A 22,149-nucleotide genomic window follows, 5' to 3' on the forward strand; every position below is an offset into this window, starting at 1 on the left:
TCTAACATGAGGTTCTCTTTCTCACTGTTATCTCTAAAATGGATATTAAACATAATTATGGTCGACGTTAAATTACAGCAAGAACGTGGACCAAGGTAACACAATACCAGGTGCAGCATTCATTAAGACCATAACGATATAACAATAACATCAAGAACCGGATCTCACTGCGCTGTGTAAAAATCAACAGAAGCTATCACGAGGAAGCGCGAGATCAAACGAGATCACCGGGTCGCAGCTTCCTCCCGCGCTATTCCGCATCGTAATCGCGGATCGTAATCGCGCCTCCACCCGCGCGATGATTACACCTGCGCAGGTTTCTCACATTAAAGTGTGCTACCGAGTTCCTCCGAGGCGGAGACACCAGCAGCTGCTGACATATTATTACATTACATTACATTACAGTCGGGGCGTTTACACAATCCTGGATCTCCGCGTGCGCCTTCTGTTCTGTCCCGCGTGTCGAAACGACGCGACGATCGCGCGATATCGCGCCATATCGAGCCTTCGTGTGATAACCGCCTCGCCATCAATCATCGTGAGCATACGGACGTCGTACATCGCAGCGTCGACACGCCGCCGGCGTGATTGGATACTTGCGCCTCCATTTCGAAGCACGAGATTATTAATTATCCGGGACGCTGCCGTCCCTGCGGAGTTATCAATCGCGCGCGACGGTGCATCCCGGACAAGTTTCGAGATAATCTTCGAGTCCTAACGGGCACTTAATATCCGATCGCTTCCGGCCCAATTTTCCGACATCCGGGGTGAACTCCGTGATGGCAACGCGAAACGCCGATTGCAGGCGCGAAAATCGTTCGGATTGTCGAATGTGCGGACGCGAGACGTTTCTCCGATTGATTCGCCGAGAGGCTGCGGGCCGGATCAAGCTCTCCGCGGAATTCTACATTGTATTTGCACAGGCTGACCATATATTTTACACACGTTTGTATTACCTATACTAAACGCCCGCGGTAAAAACGAGTACGCCCGCGCGCGCGCGAATCTCGTTGCGACACGTTAATTCTGCTCACCGTTTAGTTTGCCAAACGCAATATTTGCAATGCAAATATTCGGACGCGTGCGGGTTATTAATGATATCATATTTCTTCGTTTTACGGTAGGTATATATCCGCTGGCCGCGAAGTGTACGGTTTCCTCTCTGCGCGTAATGCATGATTACGCACCCGCGCGTGTTCCGTCCGAAATTACTCGGCCGACCGGCTCGTTCCTCATCCCTAGATAAAGATCAAATTTCCCTGGCTACCGCCCCGATCGCGATAAACGGTGATTCGCGAATTAATTTGCGCTACGAAAATCTACGAGAGATCAGCTACGTCACTCTTCCGCGACAAAAATTCGGTAATTGCCTCACGCTGAGAAGCAACGTGAACCGCTTGGCGCATTTTCGCAAGATTCATCAATCCGGCCGGATCTCATTTATCACTTATCGATTTCTTTCATCGACAAATCGGATTACCGTTACGCGTCAATTTGTCAACGATATTTGACGAGCGAGAAATTTCGGTGAAAGCCCCGTGTCTATATCTCGCGCGCGATATTTATTAAATCTCATTTTTGCAAGACTGCTACGTCTTTTCGAAATTTACTGCTTTCATAGGGCAACACGCGCGCGCGCGCAACCTAATTTTATCCGATGGATGCATTATTATTGCCCGGTGAGCTGTTTCCGCAGCGCGTATATCGGGAAAAGCCAAAGCCGCGGGATTTATGATTTCAATTACAATTTCGTGAAATTCGGTTTCCCGCGAAACAACGTTTCAAGTAGCCGCGCCTCGCCTGCGTCCTTTAATTTTGCATCGCGCGAATACGGGAAACGGCAAGATTTACGAGGGAAATCCGTCGGGCTTTTTACCGGCAACGGGATTACGAGATTGAAACTGCACCTATCACAAGCAAGCGGAACGGAGTCGTAAAGCTCGGCGGTGCTGAAACGGCCGCTCGATCCTTATCGCCCGAAAAATCGATGCAACTCGTATTTTCCGCGACGTTTAAGCGCGCGATTTCGCAACAGCCGCTTTTATCCGTGTCATCTCCACACGCACGAATTCTCGCACAATGCGAGAACGTTTGCCGCGGAGTTTAGCATCGCGCTTTCTCACCGCACTAATTCCGCGCGCATTCTCGAGCGCCGTTTGATTGTGATTTCGTAATACTGATACATCCACCAGCCTCTCTCGCGCGATTGTTCGCCTGCTCCAATTAATTCCGGTTGCTACGTGCAACGCGGCAAGACCGCGCACAAAGAGACGGCGTCGCGTTTACCTTACGGGCGGGATCTCCTGGAGACAAGACAAAAAAAAGAGAAGAAAAGCGTGGCGCTAAGAGGCGCTAAAGACTAATTTTCGAGAGGCCGCGCTTCTTTGAAGTCCGTGAAGCGTGAGCGATCCGTCAATCGATTCGCTTTCTGGGTTACCACCTGTCGTTCGCCGGGATTATGCAAAGTCCCGACCGACAGTGGACCGCGGAGAAAATGTGTAATTAATCAACAGATATTGTTGAACGGTCGTCATGACTGTTGCACGCGCGGACGAGCGCGCGTTTTACGACCTTACTACGGCCGCACAAAGAGCGCTGTCACTTTCTCGCGACGCTCTTTTAGAATACTGGACGATCCCAGGTTACGGATGTTACGGTCGTCACGTAGAAAAAGAAGCAACGAACAAAACAGGAAGAAGAATGAAATGCATCTGTATACGATTCACATCGAGAGATTCGCGACGATCGATCCTCGACTGCGGCAACACCTACTCGAGGATCGTCTCAAGGATCATCGTTCCCGTTTAAATGACGGACAAAGAACGCTCCTGGCATTTGTTTCGCGTGGTCCGGCTGGTTTCTCTCCCGTGCAAACAGGACTGACCGAATATTTTCTTTTTCTTCTTCTTCTCTCGAAACCGCTTCCCGAACCGCCGCAAATTGCGTTAACTCCTACTCGCCCGGCGGGCGAGCCGGCGAGATCTCTTCAGGAAGCCGAGGACGGCAAACATTGCGCAAATAACGATACGTCGATGTAGTCATCACGTAGGAGACGCGTTCGGTCGATAGAAAGTTAACCGTGTCCCGTACGGCACACGGTTACGATACAATAGCGGCGATATGCGCTCCTGTAACATCAGAGATGCGGATAAGTGCCGCGGGGAGACGACGTGCGGATGAACGCTTCGTCTATAATATCGCATGATCATTACAATTGTCGCCACTTATTTCACTGTGAGCGCGGCGTAAGAGCGATGATTTCGCGAGGGGTTGCGCAAGACCGCGAGCCGATGCCCGACGGCCGGATCCTCGATGATACGGCGATGGCTCTTCCTCCTTTTTTCTCTTATCGCGGGTCAAGCGTTCTCAAAGCGCTCGCCGCGCAGCGAGAGTGCGTCGCGTAGCGGCGAAAAATCTGCGCATCACGGTAGCACGCGTTTGGCATGTCGAAACAAAAGCGGGACGAGAGTCAACGCGCCTGTCGCTGTCGTAGTTCGTACTCGTGAGCCCGAGTGAGAGAGTCGCGAGGAGGGTGAAAAATCCGCGCCGATCATTCGTTCGCGATGACTGACCACGTGGCTGATCCGGCGAGGACGCTGCCCGACGACGGCGCTCGCAAGAAGAATCTCTTCAGCAAGGACGAACGGCTGCATCTGCTGAGCATAATGATCAAGTACGCGCCGCTGTTAGACGACAAGAGCACGTCGGTGTTCGATCGCAGGGAGATCTGGCGCGCGATCGAGCGCGATTTTCATCAGGCCGGTTTCACCGGCAAGACCTCGGCGCAGCTGAAGAAGTACTGGCAGAACTACAAGTACCACGGCAGAAGAGCTCAAGCGGTAAATCGCGTATGTCCGGCTGCGTCCGTGTGCACGTACACGTCTCTCCGCGGCTACGCGTGCATGAAATTAGCGTCGACGGGTCGACCTGAAATTCGCCTGCTTAAATGACGCTCGTCTTTTTGCCGTCCCGATCCGCTCTCGACTGTCTTTCTTATCGCGGTTCTTACCATTTTCCTCTCTGACTTTTCTATTTCCCGTTCCTCTTCGAGAGAGCGCTTCGGGACAACGCTTGAGACTAAATCCGTGTAAGATAATAAGTCAGCGGACGTCGACGGAATAAGTTAGCTCGCGCGTTTCCAGCGGATCATTAAGCGTTGCTCAAAAGAGCGATGACTCTCGTCCCGCGAGCGTTTTTGCTTTCTACGAGTTACCGCGTACTGAATTTGCGACTATTAAACGGCACGTTCGTGCCAGAATCCTTGAATGCCTGCCAAAGGTTACTCGCAACTTTGGTTGCATCCTGTTAAGATTTGTTTACGTACTCTTGTTGTTACCATAAATCTTCTGCTTGAGTGTTAAATAAAAAATAACCGGTGTGACACACCGGTCGATCATAAATCGACTGATGAACAATTACATTGCAGGGCGTGAGGAAATACTCGAATTCAATTCCGAGGGAGGAGATGGCGGAGGCGCCGCGCCCGGAAGTCCCTAAGAGTAATCTCGCAGTGACGAGGATCACCAAGGAGTCAGCCGCACCCCGCGTTTCCCCTTACCGCGACGTGCCGCTGCAGAACGTCGTCGTCGAGTCAGGATGTCGTCAGCGTCAGATATACCGAGATAATGGAACGTTCTTCCGGAAATTAAGTGCCACACCGATTCTCCCGACCGGTATGCTCCACGCTTATCGCGCCTCTTTAAAGGAATGTCTCCCTTTTTAAGACTCCCCGCGGCGATAATGTGCCCGGTTTAATCTGTCTAGTGATCTCTTTCGAGCTACAATTGTTCACACACATATACACATACTTTTTCGCAGCCGATCAAGGCCGCGCGCGCGCGAAGCGGGATGGCGCCATTGGGGATCGGTGAATGCAACGCTCGAATTACGGTATATGAGAACTTGCGAAACCCGCGAAAGTTATAATCGATATTGCGCGAGCATCGAGTAAATCTCTTTATCAATGACCAGCAGTAAATCGTGTTAAGTCGACAGTTTGCGAATAACGGAAAATAGGATGCGATTTATTCACCCTATATTTCCCGTGAAAATCAGCGTGCTCGTTTTTCCAAGCGTGCTGAAAAAAATATTGTGAACTTTTCAATCTCGTAGCGTGCGTCGCGATGATAAGCCTTGCTCTCTTGCGCAAGTGCTAGGCCGTTCTAAGACGACCTAAGTTTTATTAGCTTCCTTATCCTTATTACCGCTCTGTGTGCTTATCGTCATCGGCGTCGCTCTAAAGAATATTTCGTGCTTCTTTAAACCCGTCAGGTTCTCGTGAATCGATAAGCTTACCCTCACTGGATTCATTCGATCGTTCCAGGACCGGCGGTCGGCTTTTATCCAGACTCAATAACGCGACTGAGTTCTTTATCCTTCTTATTATTCCACTCGTTTATCGTGAGTGTATTGAAGAGTATCACGCTTTCCGTTACGCGGAACCTTTCGAGCTTTTATACAGACTACCAGCCGCGACTTTAAAAAAACATATCTCTCCGACCATATCGCTTTATGATTTTATCTGACGTTAAACATTCTCCGTTATATATCTTTCTACGTTCGATTCGTGTCAATCGATGCGAAATTTAATCAATTTTACAAAGTTCGAAAGTTATAATCGTTCTGCTCGCAAAATACATTTTCTTTTTACAAATTCTACGCTCACGATAAAAAAAGATTCAAGTCCGACGATTGTCGGGTAGGAGAGAGATCGATCTCTGTTAACAGATACTATAGAGGTTTATAACTTTTAGATCTAGATTCAATGGAGAAGAATCGATTTGACTCGGAGACCTCGCAGAGAAAGAGATCCTCGGGTCAGGTTTACGAGGAGTCAAAGTCATCGGGTGTGATAGACCGTAAGCCGGAGAAACCAATAGGCACCGACGTAATAGTATCTAACACCGACGTCTCGAACAATAGCGTGACGGTGTCGGTGATTTATCCTGAAAGAACTGCTGAACCTCTCAGCAGGAATCAGACGAAAAGAAAACGCGAGGGTGACATGTCGCTGGACAGATTCTCCTTTCAAAGCAGTCTTATGCCAGGTGAAAGAATTTAATTTCATTTCCGCAGTTACGTTTTCTTTGCCGACTCTGCGCGCTCCCCATCATGTCAATTTAATAACAGCCGGTGGTACTACTGCCGCGCTGTAACTTTAATGTTTCTTTCAATTTCTTTCTTTTCACTTGTAATTTTAACCGTTAACGGCGCACAGGACCTTTCGGTTTGCTTATATTTACGTAACGCGGCGGAACTTAATTAAGTGTAAATAATATTTTATCGGGATATCGACGTTATATTTTTCTGTCGCGCTTCTCCGCTTTAATAAATCCATCCTCGTGCGACCGAGCTAAAGGGTCGCAAGAAAGAAAATCGAAATTGTCGACAAATCGCTGGCACCTCGCAGCAACAAAAAAATCTCATCCCTTCGTTCAACCACCAGCTGCATCGCCGGGCAAGAAGCACAGGGACAACGATCACTCCATTTTCCCGGCAATTGCGAGCGCGACGAAAGGCCGCTGCTTCTTGCTGCAACCCCGACAGGCTGATAATCGTGGCGAAGTGATTAGTGACAAGGAGAATGCGGCTGAAACGTGCCGGAAATTGGAGTCGGCGAAGAATGAATCGATCGTTTCAACGTCGAAATTCATGTCGTGCAGCGAAATTTCGTGTTCAGCGAGGAAGATCAGATCCGAGGAGAATATTCCGAGAGAAGATTTCGCTGGTGCTGCTGCTGCTGCTGCTGTCGGCGTTACTGCTGTTCCTCCTCATGTTCGAGATAATCGGGATTCGACGTGCCGCAGTGGGAAATCGCACGAGGAATCGAGAATTCGCGAGAACCCAGCGAATTCGCGAAATCAGCGAGACGAATCCGACCACGAGACCACGAACGATGCCGCGGAACCACGCACCTCGCTCGGAAATGCGGGATTGTGGGGTCGGGATATGGCCGATTCGGTTCAATGGGAGCTGCGGAACTACGAACTGAGTCACCGGCTGATGCTGCACCGGCTAGAAGTATGTGATCCCGTGATGCTTCCCGAGTCGCGGAGATTCGAGACCGACTACAAGGGATGATTATGTTGCAGACCGAGGAGAAACGGCTGAAAGTGAAAATCGCTGAGATGGCCATTCAGGAGATTCGATTCAGGATCCGGGCACTGAACGAGGACATTCGACGCGCGGACGAGCTGCACGAGTTGCATCTGGCACTTGCGACGGCTCAAGCGGTAAGCCGGGTCGGATCCGCGAACACGATATTGCAAAAGCGCATTCACCGGGATACTGTCATTCGCAGTCAGTGGCTCCATTAATTTTTTTTCCGCGCTACGTGCGCTAGGTGCACTCACACGCTATCCGATTTTTCGCGAGATATCCGATAATCCGACGTCTCGCCCGAGCGCGAAATTTTCCTACCTGTCGAACATGAATAATCGTCAGAGAAAATAGTTCTTGCAGAAGCGTGCTTCTCCGCGGATACTCCCTTAATTCACTTTATAACGTTGCGCAAATATAGCATCAACTCGCGCGCCAAGTATCTCGCAATTGTTTAAAATCAAATTATGCTCTCCTCGTAAAAAGAATTTGTTTAATCTATGACATATCACGCATTAGAAAATCTTAAGTGCTTAAGATACTTATCTTGCGCTCGCGAATTGAAGGCTATATATTTGAAGAGTGAAGATCGTAGCGTAGGATGAGCGTAGGGTTACTTATATATATATGCCATAAATCTAAAAAGATAATGTACAAAGAAGCTTTATTCTTACCAGCAGAATGCCCAAGGACTGCGCGTTTGAGGACCACGTAGTTCTAAAAGGACTGGTAGACTTGAAGGATACCAAAGGATACGGCTGTGTGTGCTTGAAGTTATTTTTATTAATCACCATCATATCGCATGTCACGATGTCGTCATTTAGAAAAAACGCATGGGACCATACAAAATAACAATGCGCTTAGATTTTTGTGGTAACCGAGCAACGTCTCGAGGTCGCGTTATTTTGTTGCGTTCGCTCTCTGCTTCTTTTTCTTTTCTTCTCTTTTTTTTTTCTTTTCATTTTGTCACTGTGACTGTCGCAGAATCAGAGCAAGCGCAACCATTACAACGGATCGTCGATCGTACAACAAACTACGGAACAATAATTTTATATCACCTAACAAGACGCCTTCTCATTCCATCAACACGTATCTTCCTTCCCGCTCCTATCGCTTCACCGAGCTTTTTCCACCCCTCGTTAGACTTTTCGTCGTCTCCTCCTCTTTTCTTCGCTCCGTACTTAGTGTGCTTCTCCACGTATTTAGTGATTGTTAATAATTATCACAGAAAGTTCGTAAAACAATGATGTTGACGTTTATTAAGTGTACGTGTCTCTGTTCGTGTTTCCTGCTTCCGTTATGCGCGGGGTGGCTGTGCAATGTCCGGGCGTGTATGTACGTGTACGCGTTTCCGTGGACGTGTCTGTCTGTCGAGAGTGTACATTATGCTTTTAGACGGAAAAGTTTCGCACGTTGCTGCAAATATAGTAACAGTAGTTAGCGTTAGAGTACATACTAGCGGTATAATAGTAGCGGTACAAGTAGCGATAAGTATAACGGTACACATTAGAATAGCCTTCGTGCTTCGCACAGCGCGCTTAGGAATAGTAATTATTTTACTAGTAGAATATACTTTTCTCTTTTATTTCAATTTGGCATATCGCGAAAGAGGTGTTTCCCTTTCGTGATCGCCGGTGCATAAAACGAGTGCGATAGAGAGAAAGACAGAGAAAAAGAGAGAGAAAGAGAGAGGGTAATTGCGGAGAGAAATATCGGAAAAAACTCACGCCTCTCTCCCATGCGTATCCCTGTTCAATTCCGTTGCAATTCCGTTACGTTTGTCGTTTCTCAGAGCGCTTGTCCTCGAAAGTGACTATCGAAGGAAAGGTATGAATAATTCACAACACTCACTGTCGTATTTACACTTTGCGATTTCGCGATGTAGTCAAAATAGCGTATTTAGCTTGGCCAGTTAACTAAGGGTGGAATTTGAAGTACACCGAGGTTGTTCCGGAACTATTACTTCTTCTTTCGCTCTTCTCTGCGATCTTTTCCGCTATCTTAATTAACGCATCTTTAAAGAGAATATGACTACACTTTTATCCATAATCTTCTGATTTTCTCCATTAAAAACATTTCAACGACAAAGTTCTGTTAAAGAGAATTTTTATCAAAATTGATACTTGAATAAATTAAGGATGGGATTTCGTCAACACCGGTGATTATTTCAACAGTGTATCTTTAATCATTCGTCAAGACCGACTCATATTACGTTATTTCTGAAGAAAAACTTGGTGCGAAATGGCTAGATAAATGTCATTAGATGAAAGCAGTTGTAATAGCTCCGGGCCACTTTACATAATCACATAGATGCTTTTCTTACGTCAACCTTCTATAACTCACGATGAAGTAACGTCCCAGAGCTATTTTTACGCTACCGGCGTAGATGTATCGACTCATGTATTGCATCTCCGCGATAACCGATACTTCTCGGAGTGAACTAACGCTCGAGTTTGAGTGACACTCGAGGACAATCGGGGGATGAGTTATAGAAGATTAAGCCCTGCGAGCTTCCGGAGCCATGTAGGACTGCGGCGATGCATCTCTTCGCCATTGGCAAATACGTCGAACAATGCAAATGATATTAAAGCGAGAATGGAAAATGCGGAGCGGAAGTTCTTATTGCGTTCTGGCCTTGCGCGTCAAATGCCGAATTCAATCGTTCGAAACAGTCCCGTTCGTTTTCGCAGTACACAGTGTTCACGGGAATTTGCGAGACACCCGATGAAAGTTCTGGATTGTCGGTGCCAGCGAGGTGAAAGCGCAATTGCGCGGACGTCAGCTCGCGGACGGGGTGTATCGTCGGACAGCTTTACCCGCGAAAGCGGCTTTTGTCTCGATAGCGTGCCTCTGAGCCGCTATCGTGAAAGCACCTTTGTCGCAAATTAGAAGCGGAAACCGCGCGCTTGATTGCGGTATACGTACGGTGTATTCCCGGAAAAGCTATCCGCGAAATGACTAATTTCTCGTTTTCATCGTAATACGGCAAAATTAAACCCCAAAACAAGAGCAGCGGCTTTAAATTAATTACCGCGATGCGCTCCGAGGGATTCGTGCGCGATTGCCGTGTCACGCATTATGCATGGTAAACTGTTACAAGTCGCGGGACAGGACACCGAGAATTGTTTGTTAAGTGAAATTTACATCGGCCGCTCTTGTTTCGCGGTTGTTGACGCTATTTAAATGGCATCGAATCGGAGTCGATTGCCGATGCGATTGAAATTATGTTGAATCGTAAAGAATAAACCGCGCTACCACGATACGCGATGGATATCCTATCGGCACCGACATTTCGCGCAAATAAATATGTAAATCCGCTTAATGAATACAAATGGAACGATTATCTCGGGTTGGTAATTAGATAATGACCCCCGGGGGCTCCGCCGCGCGATTACTTTTCGCTCGCACTTCTTTTTTCACTTCCGTCATGCTGATCATGCTCGAGCTCGTTAATCGTTAATTACCAACGTTAACGATGCCCCACGGACGGCCGCTCGCGAAAAGATGCGCCAGAATGAGAAATTGAGAAGCCTCGCCCGGAGCAGAGGATGGGCACTGTACTTTTCGATCCCCTCCCGCGCTCCCTTCTCTCTCCTAGCACTTTTCGTCGCGCTCGTTCAACCCCTTTGTCCTCTTTGTACTCCCCCGCCTTCCCCCTCCTTTTCGCGAGTTACGAGAGAGACCTCCAGCTCGTACAAAGCGTTTACTACGAGAATTCATTTAACACGAAAAGCATCTAAGAATTTCACTAAGCGAGACGTCGGCTCTTACACTTATGCTTCCCGTTGAAAATCGTAAAAATTGCTTAAAACGACTTTTTTTGTTTACTTAATAATTCCCTTATACGAAGATAAACTTAACACGATACACCGCCGGACGTTCGCACGTGCGCTTTTTGTTCCTCGCGCTTCCATTCTTTTCGCCGTAGGGTGCGAGAGTCTTCCCCCTGCGGTCAACGGGGTTAACTTTGCGCCAGAGTAGAAAACGGAGAGTATCAGGGATCGGGTGGTTAAGAAAATAATCAACGCGCGGACCGCACGCGGGGGTGTACCCCGCGGATATTGGAAAAGCTAAGCTTGCTAAAGCTGATGGATTATTTCTTTCCTCATTAAACGCTCCTGTAAAAATCTCTCTCCATTGTGGCGCGTGGTTACTTCTGCTGGCGCAATCTTTCCCCTCTCGCCCATTCCTTGACACGTCGTCGGTGAGATCGATGCGCGAACGCCGGCGATAGAAATCCCGGTCGAGGCGGTCGCGACAACGATGTCCTTCGCCGTCTTGCAACTTTTGGCGCAACTGGACTGGCTGCGGACTGGCGTCGAATCGGACGCATTATAGAAAAATAGAACTTTCGATCGCCACGACAACAAATGAAGAACTGCGGGAGTAAGAGAGGCTCTTTTCACGGTTGAGCTGATTACTCAAACGGCGGATCATCGTTGGCACCCTGCACCCCGACCATCTCCGCTTGTCATCGCAATGACTCGTCGCCGAATACGCGTATTAACGCTCGCAACTTGGGCAGAGTTGCACCGACAGTCTGATTGAATCAATCAACTCCAGGTTAGTATGATTCATCTCGATGTCCGACCATCTAGATCATAATCCTACTTATGCGAGTTCTCTGATGAATTTGGAGATTGGACTTGATTACGTAACGCTGATGTGACACAAGAGTTACGGCGAATTAAATTTCACAAACGATAAAACGAGTAAACGAGTGGAGAACGTCTATTTTTTAATTAGTCCGAAATGCACTTTCTTTTAGGAGAATTTTCAAGTCGTAACTTAGTTATCGGGGTATTTAGTGCCGGAGATTCAAAACTCTGCAAATTTACCGGAGTGTCTTACGTTCTTCTGGAAACTCGACGCAAAGTTTACGGGAGGAGCCCTGCGAAGGGCTAGAGCGTCGAGTTCGCGTTTAATCGTGTTGGTGCAACCAGCCTTTCAACGACCGCCCGACGGCGATTAAAAACCACCCAGCCGTGACCTAACGAAATGTTCCACGGAATTATTGCTAGAGTTCAAGTGATATCCAGGCCGCGTTCGCGCGGTGCAGACTTTAAAGCGGTTTACATCCATCTCTTTCGGACAGGTCGGAGCGAGTGCTCCGGAGTTCAGACCATCGACGTTCACGCTTGCTTTCCCTTGGGAAAAATCCTTCCTCTTGCGTCGAATAGTCCCTCACTCCGATCTGTCAATGCCTGGAACATGTTCGAGCTGCAATGCATGCTGCAAAAACATGTATCACGACCGCTCTCGCCACGTCCACAATCCCGCGTGGCAAGCATGCACGCGAGTCATAATCGGAGCGGAGTGCTACCGACAAAAATGTAGAGCTTACGGTACGATACAGCAACGGCAATGCGCAGTCCTTACCTCTGAAATGTCTCTGGGTAACGCAGAAGTAGAAAAATAACGAGCTGACGATTCGTCCGGAGTTGCCCGAGTAACTTTTAAAACAAGAGACTGAAAATGCACAAGTAAGTCAGAAACGACCGTGATAAGGTTGTATCCTTCAAACTGCGAGATATTTACCTAGATACTATCTTATGACGCTACAGCGATGGTAACAATAGTAATATATCTGTCGAAGAATATAAGTCTACGAGCGGTACGAACGATGAAGACCTTCAACAAATGAGTTTTTGTCGCACACAAGTGCAGTATTTATATTACTCTAGGATTTATGCGAAATAGAGTCTTGTCTGTTGGGAAATTTTCAAGTGGTTAAATTAAATCATATATTTGTTACATATTAATTATGTTATATATATATATATGTATATATATTTTACATTGCGTAATCAGCTATTTGCCCTTCTTTTTGAACAGTTAAGGTGTGTGTGATGGCTATAAGGATTCAATTGCAATTTGTTCATACTTCGAAAAGAAAGAAGATAAAGAAAAAAAGGAAACGAGTCAAGAACAGGCTGTACTCTTGATGACTGTATAACGACAGCAGACGACGCTTAGTGGAGGCGTTGGAAACGAAAAATGATACGGAATTTTTCATGCTTTTGATGACAGGTACCCTCGAATAAATCTCCGCGTGACTTGGCTGCGGGACGTAGGCAAATTTGCTCTCTCTCCCGGCGTTGTAAAATACCGGTCGTGAAATACTCGTTATTTAAACGGGGCTACAAGTCTCTCGGAGTCTAATGCGCGGCGCGCGTGCACGACACGTGTTGATCTTTTCTGATATTTGTATTCGCGTATTGGGAGAACTTTCGTTCGCAAAGAGGCGAGCGCCACATCTAAGAGTGAGTCCTCTTCGTTCCATATCGTTAAGGGTGATTAAACAGCGATGCATAACGTAACGATTAGAGCGAGCGACTCCGAGTCGAAGCTTTTGCCAGCAGCAGGATTCGCTTTCTTGTCCGCGTGTTTCACCAACGCGTGGCGTTTCGCCAACATTTGCCTAATTTTATGTCTCGTCAGTGGTCGAGATGGTTTATTGCACGAATAACACTTTCTGTTTCTCCGCACGCGTCGTTTGAAATATTTTTCCCGGCTGTTATTGCTTTTACAAGCAATACGCGTTTTTCTCGGGTTTATAAATATTGTCTCTCTCCCGCTGCCGTTTCACATTGCGAAACGTGAAAACGCTGGAAAATGGCAGGACACTTTCATTGATTCGTCGTCACGCTAGCGCTGCATGGACGATACAGATAGACGTCGGTGTGTATTCGGAGGCAACGTATGAATGGATATCGAAACGATACAATTGCATGGCGTTTCATAGAAATTTATCTGTTTACGCGCGACTCCGGAATATCGTGGGAGGGCGGCGAGTTCCTTGATGTGAGCGCGTTACGGGGCCGGAACTCTGACACCGCGGTAAAGTTCGCAACGTCGCGAAAGTTAGCGAAAGCAATTCTCTCAATTGAACGAGTATCGAGAGCGGGTGGGTGTCCCTCTGTCCCGATACAGTATTTCTCTCCGAGAATCACTCGGTCCAGTCGTACGTAAGCGATTTCAAAAGGAGGTTACATCGGGGTGTTCTTCGGATCGATCTAACGACGACTAAGCTAGCGCGATTATTGCCGGTTGTCCGCGCCAGCTTCGCCGGTTTAACTTTTGCGAGTGCGCGAAACTTGCCATCGAGTTGACTCGGATGATCGAACGGAAAGGGGAGACAAGTTGTCGGGGGATTTTAACTTAAGACCCTTATAAGATGCTCCAAGTTGTGCGGCGGCGATCTAGTTGCGCGAAATTCCGATGGCAAACATGACAAATAAATCCCCCGACCAAACGTGGTTAGCAAGTCCGTCTTACATCCGCGGCGATATCGTCGCGGCGAAAAACTTCACTTCACTAGCACTTTCGGTTACAATTAACGCTGTTCCAGGTCAACGAGTCAACGTTATTGTAACGACGATCCCGTTCAACTCTTACAGTTCCATTCCATCCACTCTCTTATTACACCGCGAATTAATAGAACTGCGCGCTGGAAGCGTCCGCGCGCAATTCCCGTTTAATAATCTCGCAATTTCCTCGTGTTCGACGTGTCATGATCGAAGATAGTTGGGACTTAGGCGTCGAGGGCCCTTCATAATTTTATTCGCATTCGATGAAACGGAAGAAGAATTCCTCTCGAAAAATGGGACATCACTATTCTCGAGCCACAAATTACGTAAATGGCCAATAGTGGCAATCGAGCGCGGCGGGTTCGCGTTCTCCGCGCGCGGAAGTCGATCGCAGGTAATAATGTTAATGCCGCGCTTCGCTCGCCGAATAACATTTGCCAATATTATCTCCATCGATGCTCTGCGGCGCCGTTTAACGAGTCGAGAGACGCTGATGGCAGGCGAAAAAAAAACGGAAAAAGGGATAGTCGCGCGCCCGGGAAGTTTGCCAATATCGGGTCGTTTTGCGATGCCTGTCACGCAGAGGAAACGTCCGCGTCATTTCGCCGCGCGAAAACGCGCGCGCGGAACCTCCCCGCTTTCTCGTTCTCCGATATCCAAGAGCGGTTCGGGTGGCGTTGCAAATATTTGGTCCAGCTAAATAACGGCGATTCATAACAAGCGATTGAGGCATTGCCTTGTCACACTGGCCGGTCCCGCTTCCGACAAATTTCGAATATTGACCCGCTCGCTGCCGATCAGTACCGACCTCGGTCGCGCTTCGAGGATTGCCTCGCCGAGACTCGGTCGACAAGAATGGCTAATATTTGCTCACGAGTAGGCCGCGAGGAACACGCCGCGGATGCAAATCTCGCGACGCAGCTTCGCGGCGTATTATTTGCACAGGATGTTTTGAAAGCATGATGAAAGTTGCGATACATCGTTAGAATTCTGGCAAAAGATAATGTCTGTGGCGCGCTGATTCTTAAGCGCCTCTCGAGCGATTACGCGACGGACAAACACAATGTCGAGGCCGTAATGGCTCTCGAGTTTATCGTGGCTGTAATTAATCGCTCCGCTCTTGACTGCTGATCTATTGCAGCACGCCGGCAGCATTTATTCTGGAATTTCCTGCGCCACGAGCCGTTGTTATCGTAGCGATTTTACTTCGGTACGAAACTTGAATTCGCTAACCACATTGCTGCTCGTTGCATTCATTTCGCATTCCTTGATGGAGCAACGGATAAAAAGCAATCGGGGGAAAAAGAGCAGAGCGAGCGCGACAAAAGAAATATGCTCAGAAGTAGGAATTGGGTGGAAAATGCCCGGGAATTTCTCGAATAAAAACATTACAGAAATAAAAGGAAAGATTAAACAGCTCGAATTTCGGCCGGCTGTAAATCGGGAAAATCCGCAGGTAGTCGGGCAACGGAATTAGCGGAGGGCAAGAAACGAATCACAACCGCGAGGAATGGCGCTTGCCGTTGAATATATCACGAGGAAAACGAGTTTTTCACCGAATCATCTCTTTCGAAGAGCCTTAGCTGTCGTTCAAGTCTCACTCGGAAATAAACTTATTCGCGGTCGCCCACTAAAATTCCGGCCACGTGAGAACTTAAGCGGGAACAAGGGAAAGGGAGCGAGCCGAGTGGAATGGAGGGATGCGGGTGTTGAGGGTGCAGGCACGCGCGCCTTGAATTTATGGCGAGCCGACGCGATGCGAGGTTCCGCGCCGCTGAAAGATTAAGAAAAGCTGCGGGGGACGAGATACGATCGCTCGTAACGTCGGCCATTGCGAATTCGGCGTCGCGTCGGGAAAAAAGGGGACGAATAACTGTTGACGCACCCCTTTTGCGACAGAAATGATAAAGATCCTGGCGCAGGGGTAGAAGGGCGTGGTGCAATTTCGAATTTCGATAATATTTTGGGCGCACGCGCGCGGGCGTTCCTCTTTATGATACGTTTTACGCTTCGGAAATTTGAGACGTTCTGAAGAACGCTTTATTTCAATTTGATACTTCACTTCCTTCTCTTCCCCCTATCTTTGACATTTTTTAATATTGTTTGGCAGCGCGTTTATAAAGTACGATAAGCGCGGATCACGAGACGCTGCGTCGATGCACCATTTCGCCAAGAAGATATACTCGCTTTGTCATCTCGAGTGGGAAGCAGCCGCTGTGCGAGGCAGCATCTATCATGATACCAATGTTTGGTGAGCCGCTCATAATTCTCCGGTTCTCAGGGAGTTACGTGGAGCTCAATGCGGGTCTGCGGATATCTCATCGCAGGTGAAAAATCGAGGAACAAAAGCGCGTGATGCACACAAGTGCGAAGAGCACGTATCGGATTACATTGTTCTACGTCGTTAAAGCCGCGGCGTTAATGTACTGTCCAAAAAGCGACAAGTTAGCACGAGATTCATGGGAAATTCCATTGCATTGTTGCATCACGCAGCTCGCATCCGGAAAAGCGAAATGGATAAACGTTCTTAAATCACTGGCAATGCTGGCTGGGCTTTCGTAATACATATATCGTCGTCGCGAAGCTGCATGTGCGCCTCGCAGAATTAACATTTGATTATTATACCGTGCGCAATTTCATTGCGACTCCATCAAATTTATTTTCCCGCATTCCAGTCCCACGCCGCCTCTGCGCTGCGTGAAATCTTCGTCGTCTCGCGAATTTATGCGAATGCACGTTATTTAGGGGAAAAACGCGCGCCTCGCAGCGGCGCATCTAAATCTCCGGAGATATTCCAGGTTTGTGAATTTTCGCTGCCGGTCACGCGACATTTCCCTCGCACGGGCTGCTTCCTCTGTGTGTGTGTGTGTAGACTGACTCGTATCTCGTCTCGCTTTACACCCAACCAATCGTGGAATAGCGAAGAGCGATAGAAACGAGTCCGGGGCGCTGCTTTGAAAATTCAAGAGCAACGTGAATTCTAGCCTTTCACAAGACGCGCCCTCGCCTTATCCAGCTCTGCAAACTTATTTCTTTTCTTCGCGCCGGGGCGCTTAATCCCTCCGTGCGTAGCGAAGTGCTTCAGAAGCACACGTTATAAATTCGCTTTAAAACTCGCTCATTAACGCGATTGCACTCGAGCTTGTTTCACTCGCTGGCCGATGGAATAAATTAATCTTTCTTTTCCGCGCGCGCGCCGTTTTAATTATCATACCCTATTACACTCTACGCAGCGCAACACGTTCGTTAACGAGAATTGAACGGTCTGTTCAATTGCTATTGAAGAAGAATCAAGGGTCGTGGATCGTCATGTCGAGGTAGTCTCATCGCATCCCTCATTTTTACGTGTCTGTCGCGCAGGGGTGCATCTAGACGCGCCACGTGCAGTTTTGGGCGGTAACGCGCTACATATTGCATGGAGCAACGTCGGGCCAAGTGCCTATGCATTTTTCATCAGCCGTCGGCGATTCCCTCGGACTTTATTTAACTCGTCGGCCACTCCTGTCCGAGGTTTGCTTTCGCGCGGCGTCCTCGCAATTTCCTCAGCGACAACCCCCGCCGTCTAAAACGCCGTTTTATTCTTTAAAAGTACCGGCCGTCGATCCGCGAGGGTCGTAAGAGAGCGTACGTGGCCCTCATCGGTTCTCTCCCCCTAGGTCACCCAGGAATCCATCCATCTCCTCGATCTCGTATGAGAAATACCATCGGGATAACCGCACGCGTGTGCTCGTCCTGCGCCCTTCTCCGCTTCTCTTCTAGCTTCGTTGCTCTCCTTTGAGGGAGCAGATTCTTTGCTTCGCACTTTAGTGTCCCGCGTAAGCTCGCCCGCATCCTCGTCCGACTGTGTCCCGCGGAATGCAGAATGTTATAACGGATCGATCGAGGAGACATGGCGCGCGTCTACTACCTACCCACCTACCTCTACTTACTCCCTTTAATCGTCCTTGGCGCTCCCGCGCTCCGGATTTTCCTCGCTCTTATCCGACGACCATCTGGCGCTCTCCTTAATATCGGAGAATAGGAGATCCGAAATTCCGATAAATCCGTGTACCAATAATGTCACGTCGCTCGCGAGCACGCGGGCCACTCCTGCCGCTAAACTAATGCAAGTCGTTATCGCAGCTCGGTCTTCGCTTCGCTGTATTGTGCGATCTTTTGTATATACCGTGCGATTATATAGAAAATCAATTGCGTCAATCAGTGAATTTTCGACGTCAGATTATTTCCTCTCGTTTGTCTTAATCACTTCCGCCGGGTACAAAGATCGCCGCGACCTTTTCCCCATTTAACCTGATCGCTCGACGTTCGCTTTATTTCAATCTTTATTTCTCTCCCTTCCGTTGTCCCCATCTTTGGCCTCCTTTTTTTAATATCTGATGGCAGCGTGTCTTATACATTAGGATGATGACTAATTTATCGTCGTTATAGGAAGAGAGTAGATTATTATCTTTCTGTCTTTCCCTGCGCTTCCTCTTCATGTAAATTTAATCAGGCAATTTTATTGTAGATAAAAAATATTTATTCCGTATAATGCCCGGTATACTTTTCTTTATTGATCGTTAAACTTAGCACATTCAAATCATCTTGAATGTAAATTTAGGTCGTTGAAGTTCGTAAGTGGAGCAACCAGAGTATCAGAGCGATTGTAATTCAAGAATTATAAGAGACTACAAAGTATAAGTAACTTTTCTCATTAATATTCGATGATCGGTTGTTATTACAACACGGTGCTCACATTTAATAAGCCCATCCATCGTTACTATCTTCATTAGCCCCTCTTTCTTCAGAATAATGTCGGTATTCAGCTTTAACAACTATCCCATTATTGAAATGCACTTATTGAAACTATACAAGCGATAATAACGCAAGTCCGCTTGTTATAATTATGGTGTAGTGTTGATACATCGCTCCTTTACTTGAATTATATGCCTTGCGCTTTTCTTTGATTTCACATTCCGTAATTGAGCGTAGGTTCCATTGACGATACGCGCATCGCAGCTGGTAAATTGTAGACCGGTTCGCCGTAAATGACGTAAAACATGCAACGCTTATTAATATCGGAAAGCAGATTACCGTTGGCCGTCTTCTCCCATTTGCTTAGTCACCATATCTGGGTATCTCCGAATTTTTGTTGCAGCGTCTAATACCGCGTTACGCAACGCGAGTCGATACTCTCGCCATGGCGCCGCTGTTTCTTAAGAAATTGCGTTGCACGCGTGAGAGCTGTGCAGCGCGATCGGCATCAAATCGACGGTGCAATTTTGTCAGTAGCACGCAACGCTCGTTAATACCCGACATCAGTGCTTTTTGACATTTGAAAATGAATAATTCGCAACACCTCCACGAGCGATAGCGTTATGTAAAGCGGCATTACATAAAAGCCCGCGCGCGGTACCGTTCATGATTGAATTCGCGGCGACGGGAAAATTTGATGGAACCGTGTTGCGTAAAGGAACAAAGTAGAGCAGCCGAATTGTCGCGGCGCTATTGCGCAATTCATCTCGTCGCGCACAATTTTCCACGTTACTCGATTCTTCCATGTCAACCCCGCCTCGCGACGACGTTGCTGTCGAAATATTTACGTAGGAATTTATTGTGATTTTTGGAATTTTTGTTTGCCGGCGTACTCGCCACGCAACTCGCGGCGCACAATGCACGATCGGTTGTCTGCATTTGAATGCTTGCACCACCACTGCAATTTCCCCGTTACCCACTCGCCTCCCTTCTCCTCCCTTTATGTAGAATACGCGCTGCAGTAATCGGAAATAACCCGGTGAGCTTCGTTGAAATTCGAGCCGCGCGCTCGTCGGTGTCTTCGAATTTTACTCGTTACTGTGTATTACCATGACGTCATTTTGCCGCCGAAATAAGGAAGGAGGAATGCGAGGAACGGCAGCGCGATAAAAGAACCGTCTTCGAGGCGCGAGAACGTTTCGAGGGAGAATTTTCCGTGATTTCTGTATGTGTTTATATGTGTCTGTATGTGTGTCTTCATCGTTCGTACTAACAATTTATTCATACTCTGAAGTCCTGCATGCGCTCCTAGCTAGGAATGTAATCCGCCACGTCCAGTCTCCCTGAAAGCTACGATTACGCGAACTAGACATCTACTATTAGCACCGATATCTTCGAAATCGGATCGTTAACGAAGACGGAGGGATCGATTCACCAACGGGGAACGAGAATCGATCGTCTCTCCGAGAACGACAGAGAGTATAAGATAGAAAGAGAGAGAAAGATAGAGAGTAGAAAAGATGTGATAGTGATTAACTACTCCTCGACGAGAGACCTCTCCAAAAATATTCGCGTATCTCTGCATCTCAGGTGCCTCTCGTGCTCGCACGTTACTGTTACTCGTCCGTTAACACACACGTGCATGCCGAACGCGCGGATGTGGACTTGCCTTTTCTTCGAGGTCGTTCCTCAGCGACCGTTTATCGGGGACGAGCGGCTCGTCCAGCTCGCGTCGACGATTACGATAATGACGACGACGTAGAGGCTCCCGATCTCGAAGGATCGCGCGCCGCCCACGACGGAACTCAGGGTTACTCTCCTCCCAGCGATAGCGCCTGCACGATCCTCGGATCGGCCTTGCTACCCTCCCGGAACTCCTCGAGCGTGAGCTTATCGTCGTGGTTCTTGTCCATCTGATCGAAGATCTTGTCGACCCTCTTCTGCGGGGTGTTTTCATCCTCGGCCTGCGGCTGTTGTCCCTGGAACATCCAACGTTACCCATCGCTCAGTCTCATTAATCAGTGGAGCGCCCGAATCGCCAATCTATCCTCACTACAACGTGTTCAAACTGTTTCCTCATGAGACTAACATGTATCTTTTCAAAGCGAAGGGCGACAGCTCCTGCCGTCGTAAGCTATTATGTAACAAGCCAGCGATAGTTTGAGAAGACTAATGTCTAATGGGCAACAAATTGTTAGGAAATTTCTGATTCTTGTGAAAAACACGCTAAACGTAGCATGTTAAACATAATGTACAAAAGTTTTAATCTCTCTTGCAATTCCTTCGCTCAACAATTTCTTAGAAAGTTTCCATTTATTCTAAAGAACACAGCGCGTATCATAAACTTGTCGTATAAAACATTTAATTCCTTTATCCGTCCTGAAATTTTGCTACTGTTTACAATAACGTCGGCTACTCCCATCGCCCACCATTATTATTTTGTTTGTAACTGATTTATCGCTCTGACAGCGTTATCTCGCAGTTGTGCCCTAGTGAGTTATTGACTTTTAATGGATCCGCGTTTGATCTCACTTTGACGCAACCGTTTATAATTGAAATCGGCTGATCCGCTAATTGCCGGCGTTGTCATACGGCGTATCGCTTTATCGATGACGTTTAGCTTCCAATTGTATTACGTGGCTCGATCGGGTTTATTGTTTCAAAGTCGACAGTTATATCGAAGTCTCGGTTCGCGAACCGGCTTTTGTCACCCGTGCACCCGTGAGCTTATGGATCACCGTGCGTCGGCTCCCGTGGGTATGCATATAATGCGTCACTCTCCCTCTAAAATTAATATTAACGAGACTTCGGGGTGATTAATGGCGATCCGTTGTCGCGAGACGAAACGAAGTTGCTGCGGTCGCGTCGAACGAACTTTTCGCTGAAACTTGCCCAGGCGTGCAATTCCGCAATGAAACAATATCCCGAAAATGTCGACGTATCTCGCCACCCTTGCTCCCTCATTTTCCCTGGAAACTCGGTCGCACGTTCCACGCGGGTGTCGTGT

At 47.8% G+C, this 22,149-nt stretch overlaps 2 protein-coding genes across 3 annotated transcripts in view; one reads left to right on the plus strand and one right to left on the minus strand.

Moving 5' to 3' along the window:
• The first annotated feature begins 6,263 nt into the window (after window positions 1–6,263).
• Window positions 6,264–8,279, plus strand: LOC109610761. Its single transcript, XM_020030517.2, has 2 exons — window positions 6,264–7,020; window positions 7,092–8,279. Exons 1-2 carry the CDS (start codon window positions 6,652–6,654, stop codon window positions 7,314–7,316), a joined length of 594 nt encoding a protein of 197 aa, XP_019886076.1. The 5' UTR covers window positions 6,264–6,651; the 3' UTR covers window positions 7,317–8,279.
• LOC105275829 (frequenin-1) overlaps window positions 7,864–22,149 on the minus strand; it is a 44,732-nt gene continuing 30,446 nt past the window's right edge. Inside the window, exon 8 of one of the 2 annotated variants that reach the window (XM_011332966.3) lies at window positions 7,864–21,121. In XM_011332966.3, coding sequence (XP_011331268.1) covers window positions 20,954–21,121 — 168 coding nt within the window. In that variant the 3' untranslated portion in view covers window positions 7,864–20,953. The remainder of the gene's footprint in view (window positions 21,122–22,149) is intronic. The other variant, XM_011332967.3, reaches the window with a different exon arrangement.

The sequence above is a fragment of the Ooceraea biroi genome, chromosome 11, assembly GCF_003672135.1.
Source record: "Ooceraea biroi isolate clonal line C1 chromosome 11, Obir_v5.4, whole genome shotgun sequence".
NCBI classification, from domain to species: Eukaryota; Metazoa; Arthropoda; class Insecta; order Hymenoptera; family Formicidae; genus Ooceraea; species Ooceraea biroi.

Excerpts from the sequence above, each read along its gene's own strand:
- LOC109610761 (XM_020030517.2), top strand. The coding sequence starts at position 6,652 with ATGTCGTGCAGCGAAATTTCGTGTTCAGCGAGGAAGATCAGATCCGAG. Across the intron at positions 7,021-7,091 it reads TGATGCTGCACCGGCTAGAA|ACCGAGGAGAAACGGCTGAA; the intron begins GTATGTGATCCC and ends ATTATGTTGCAG.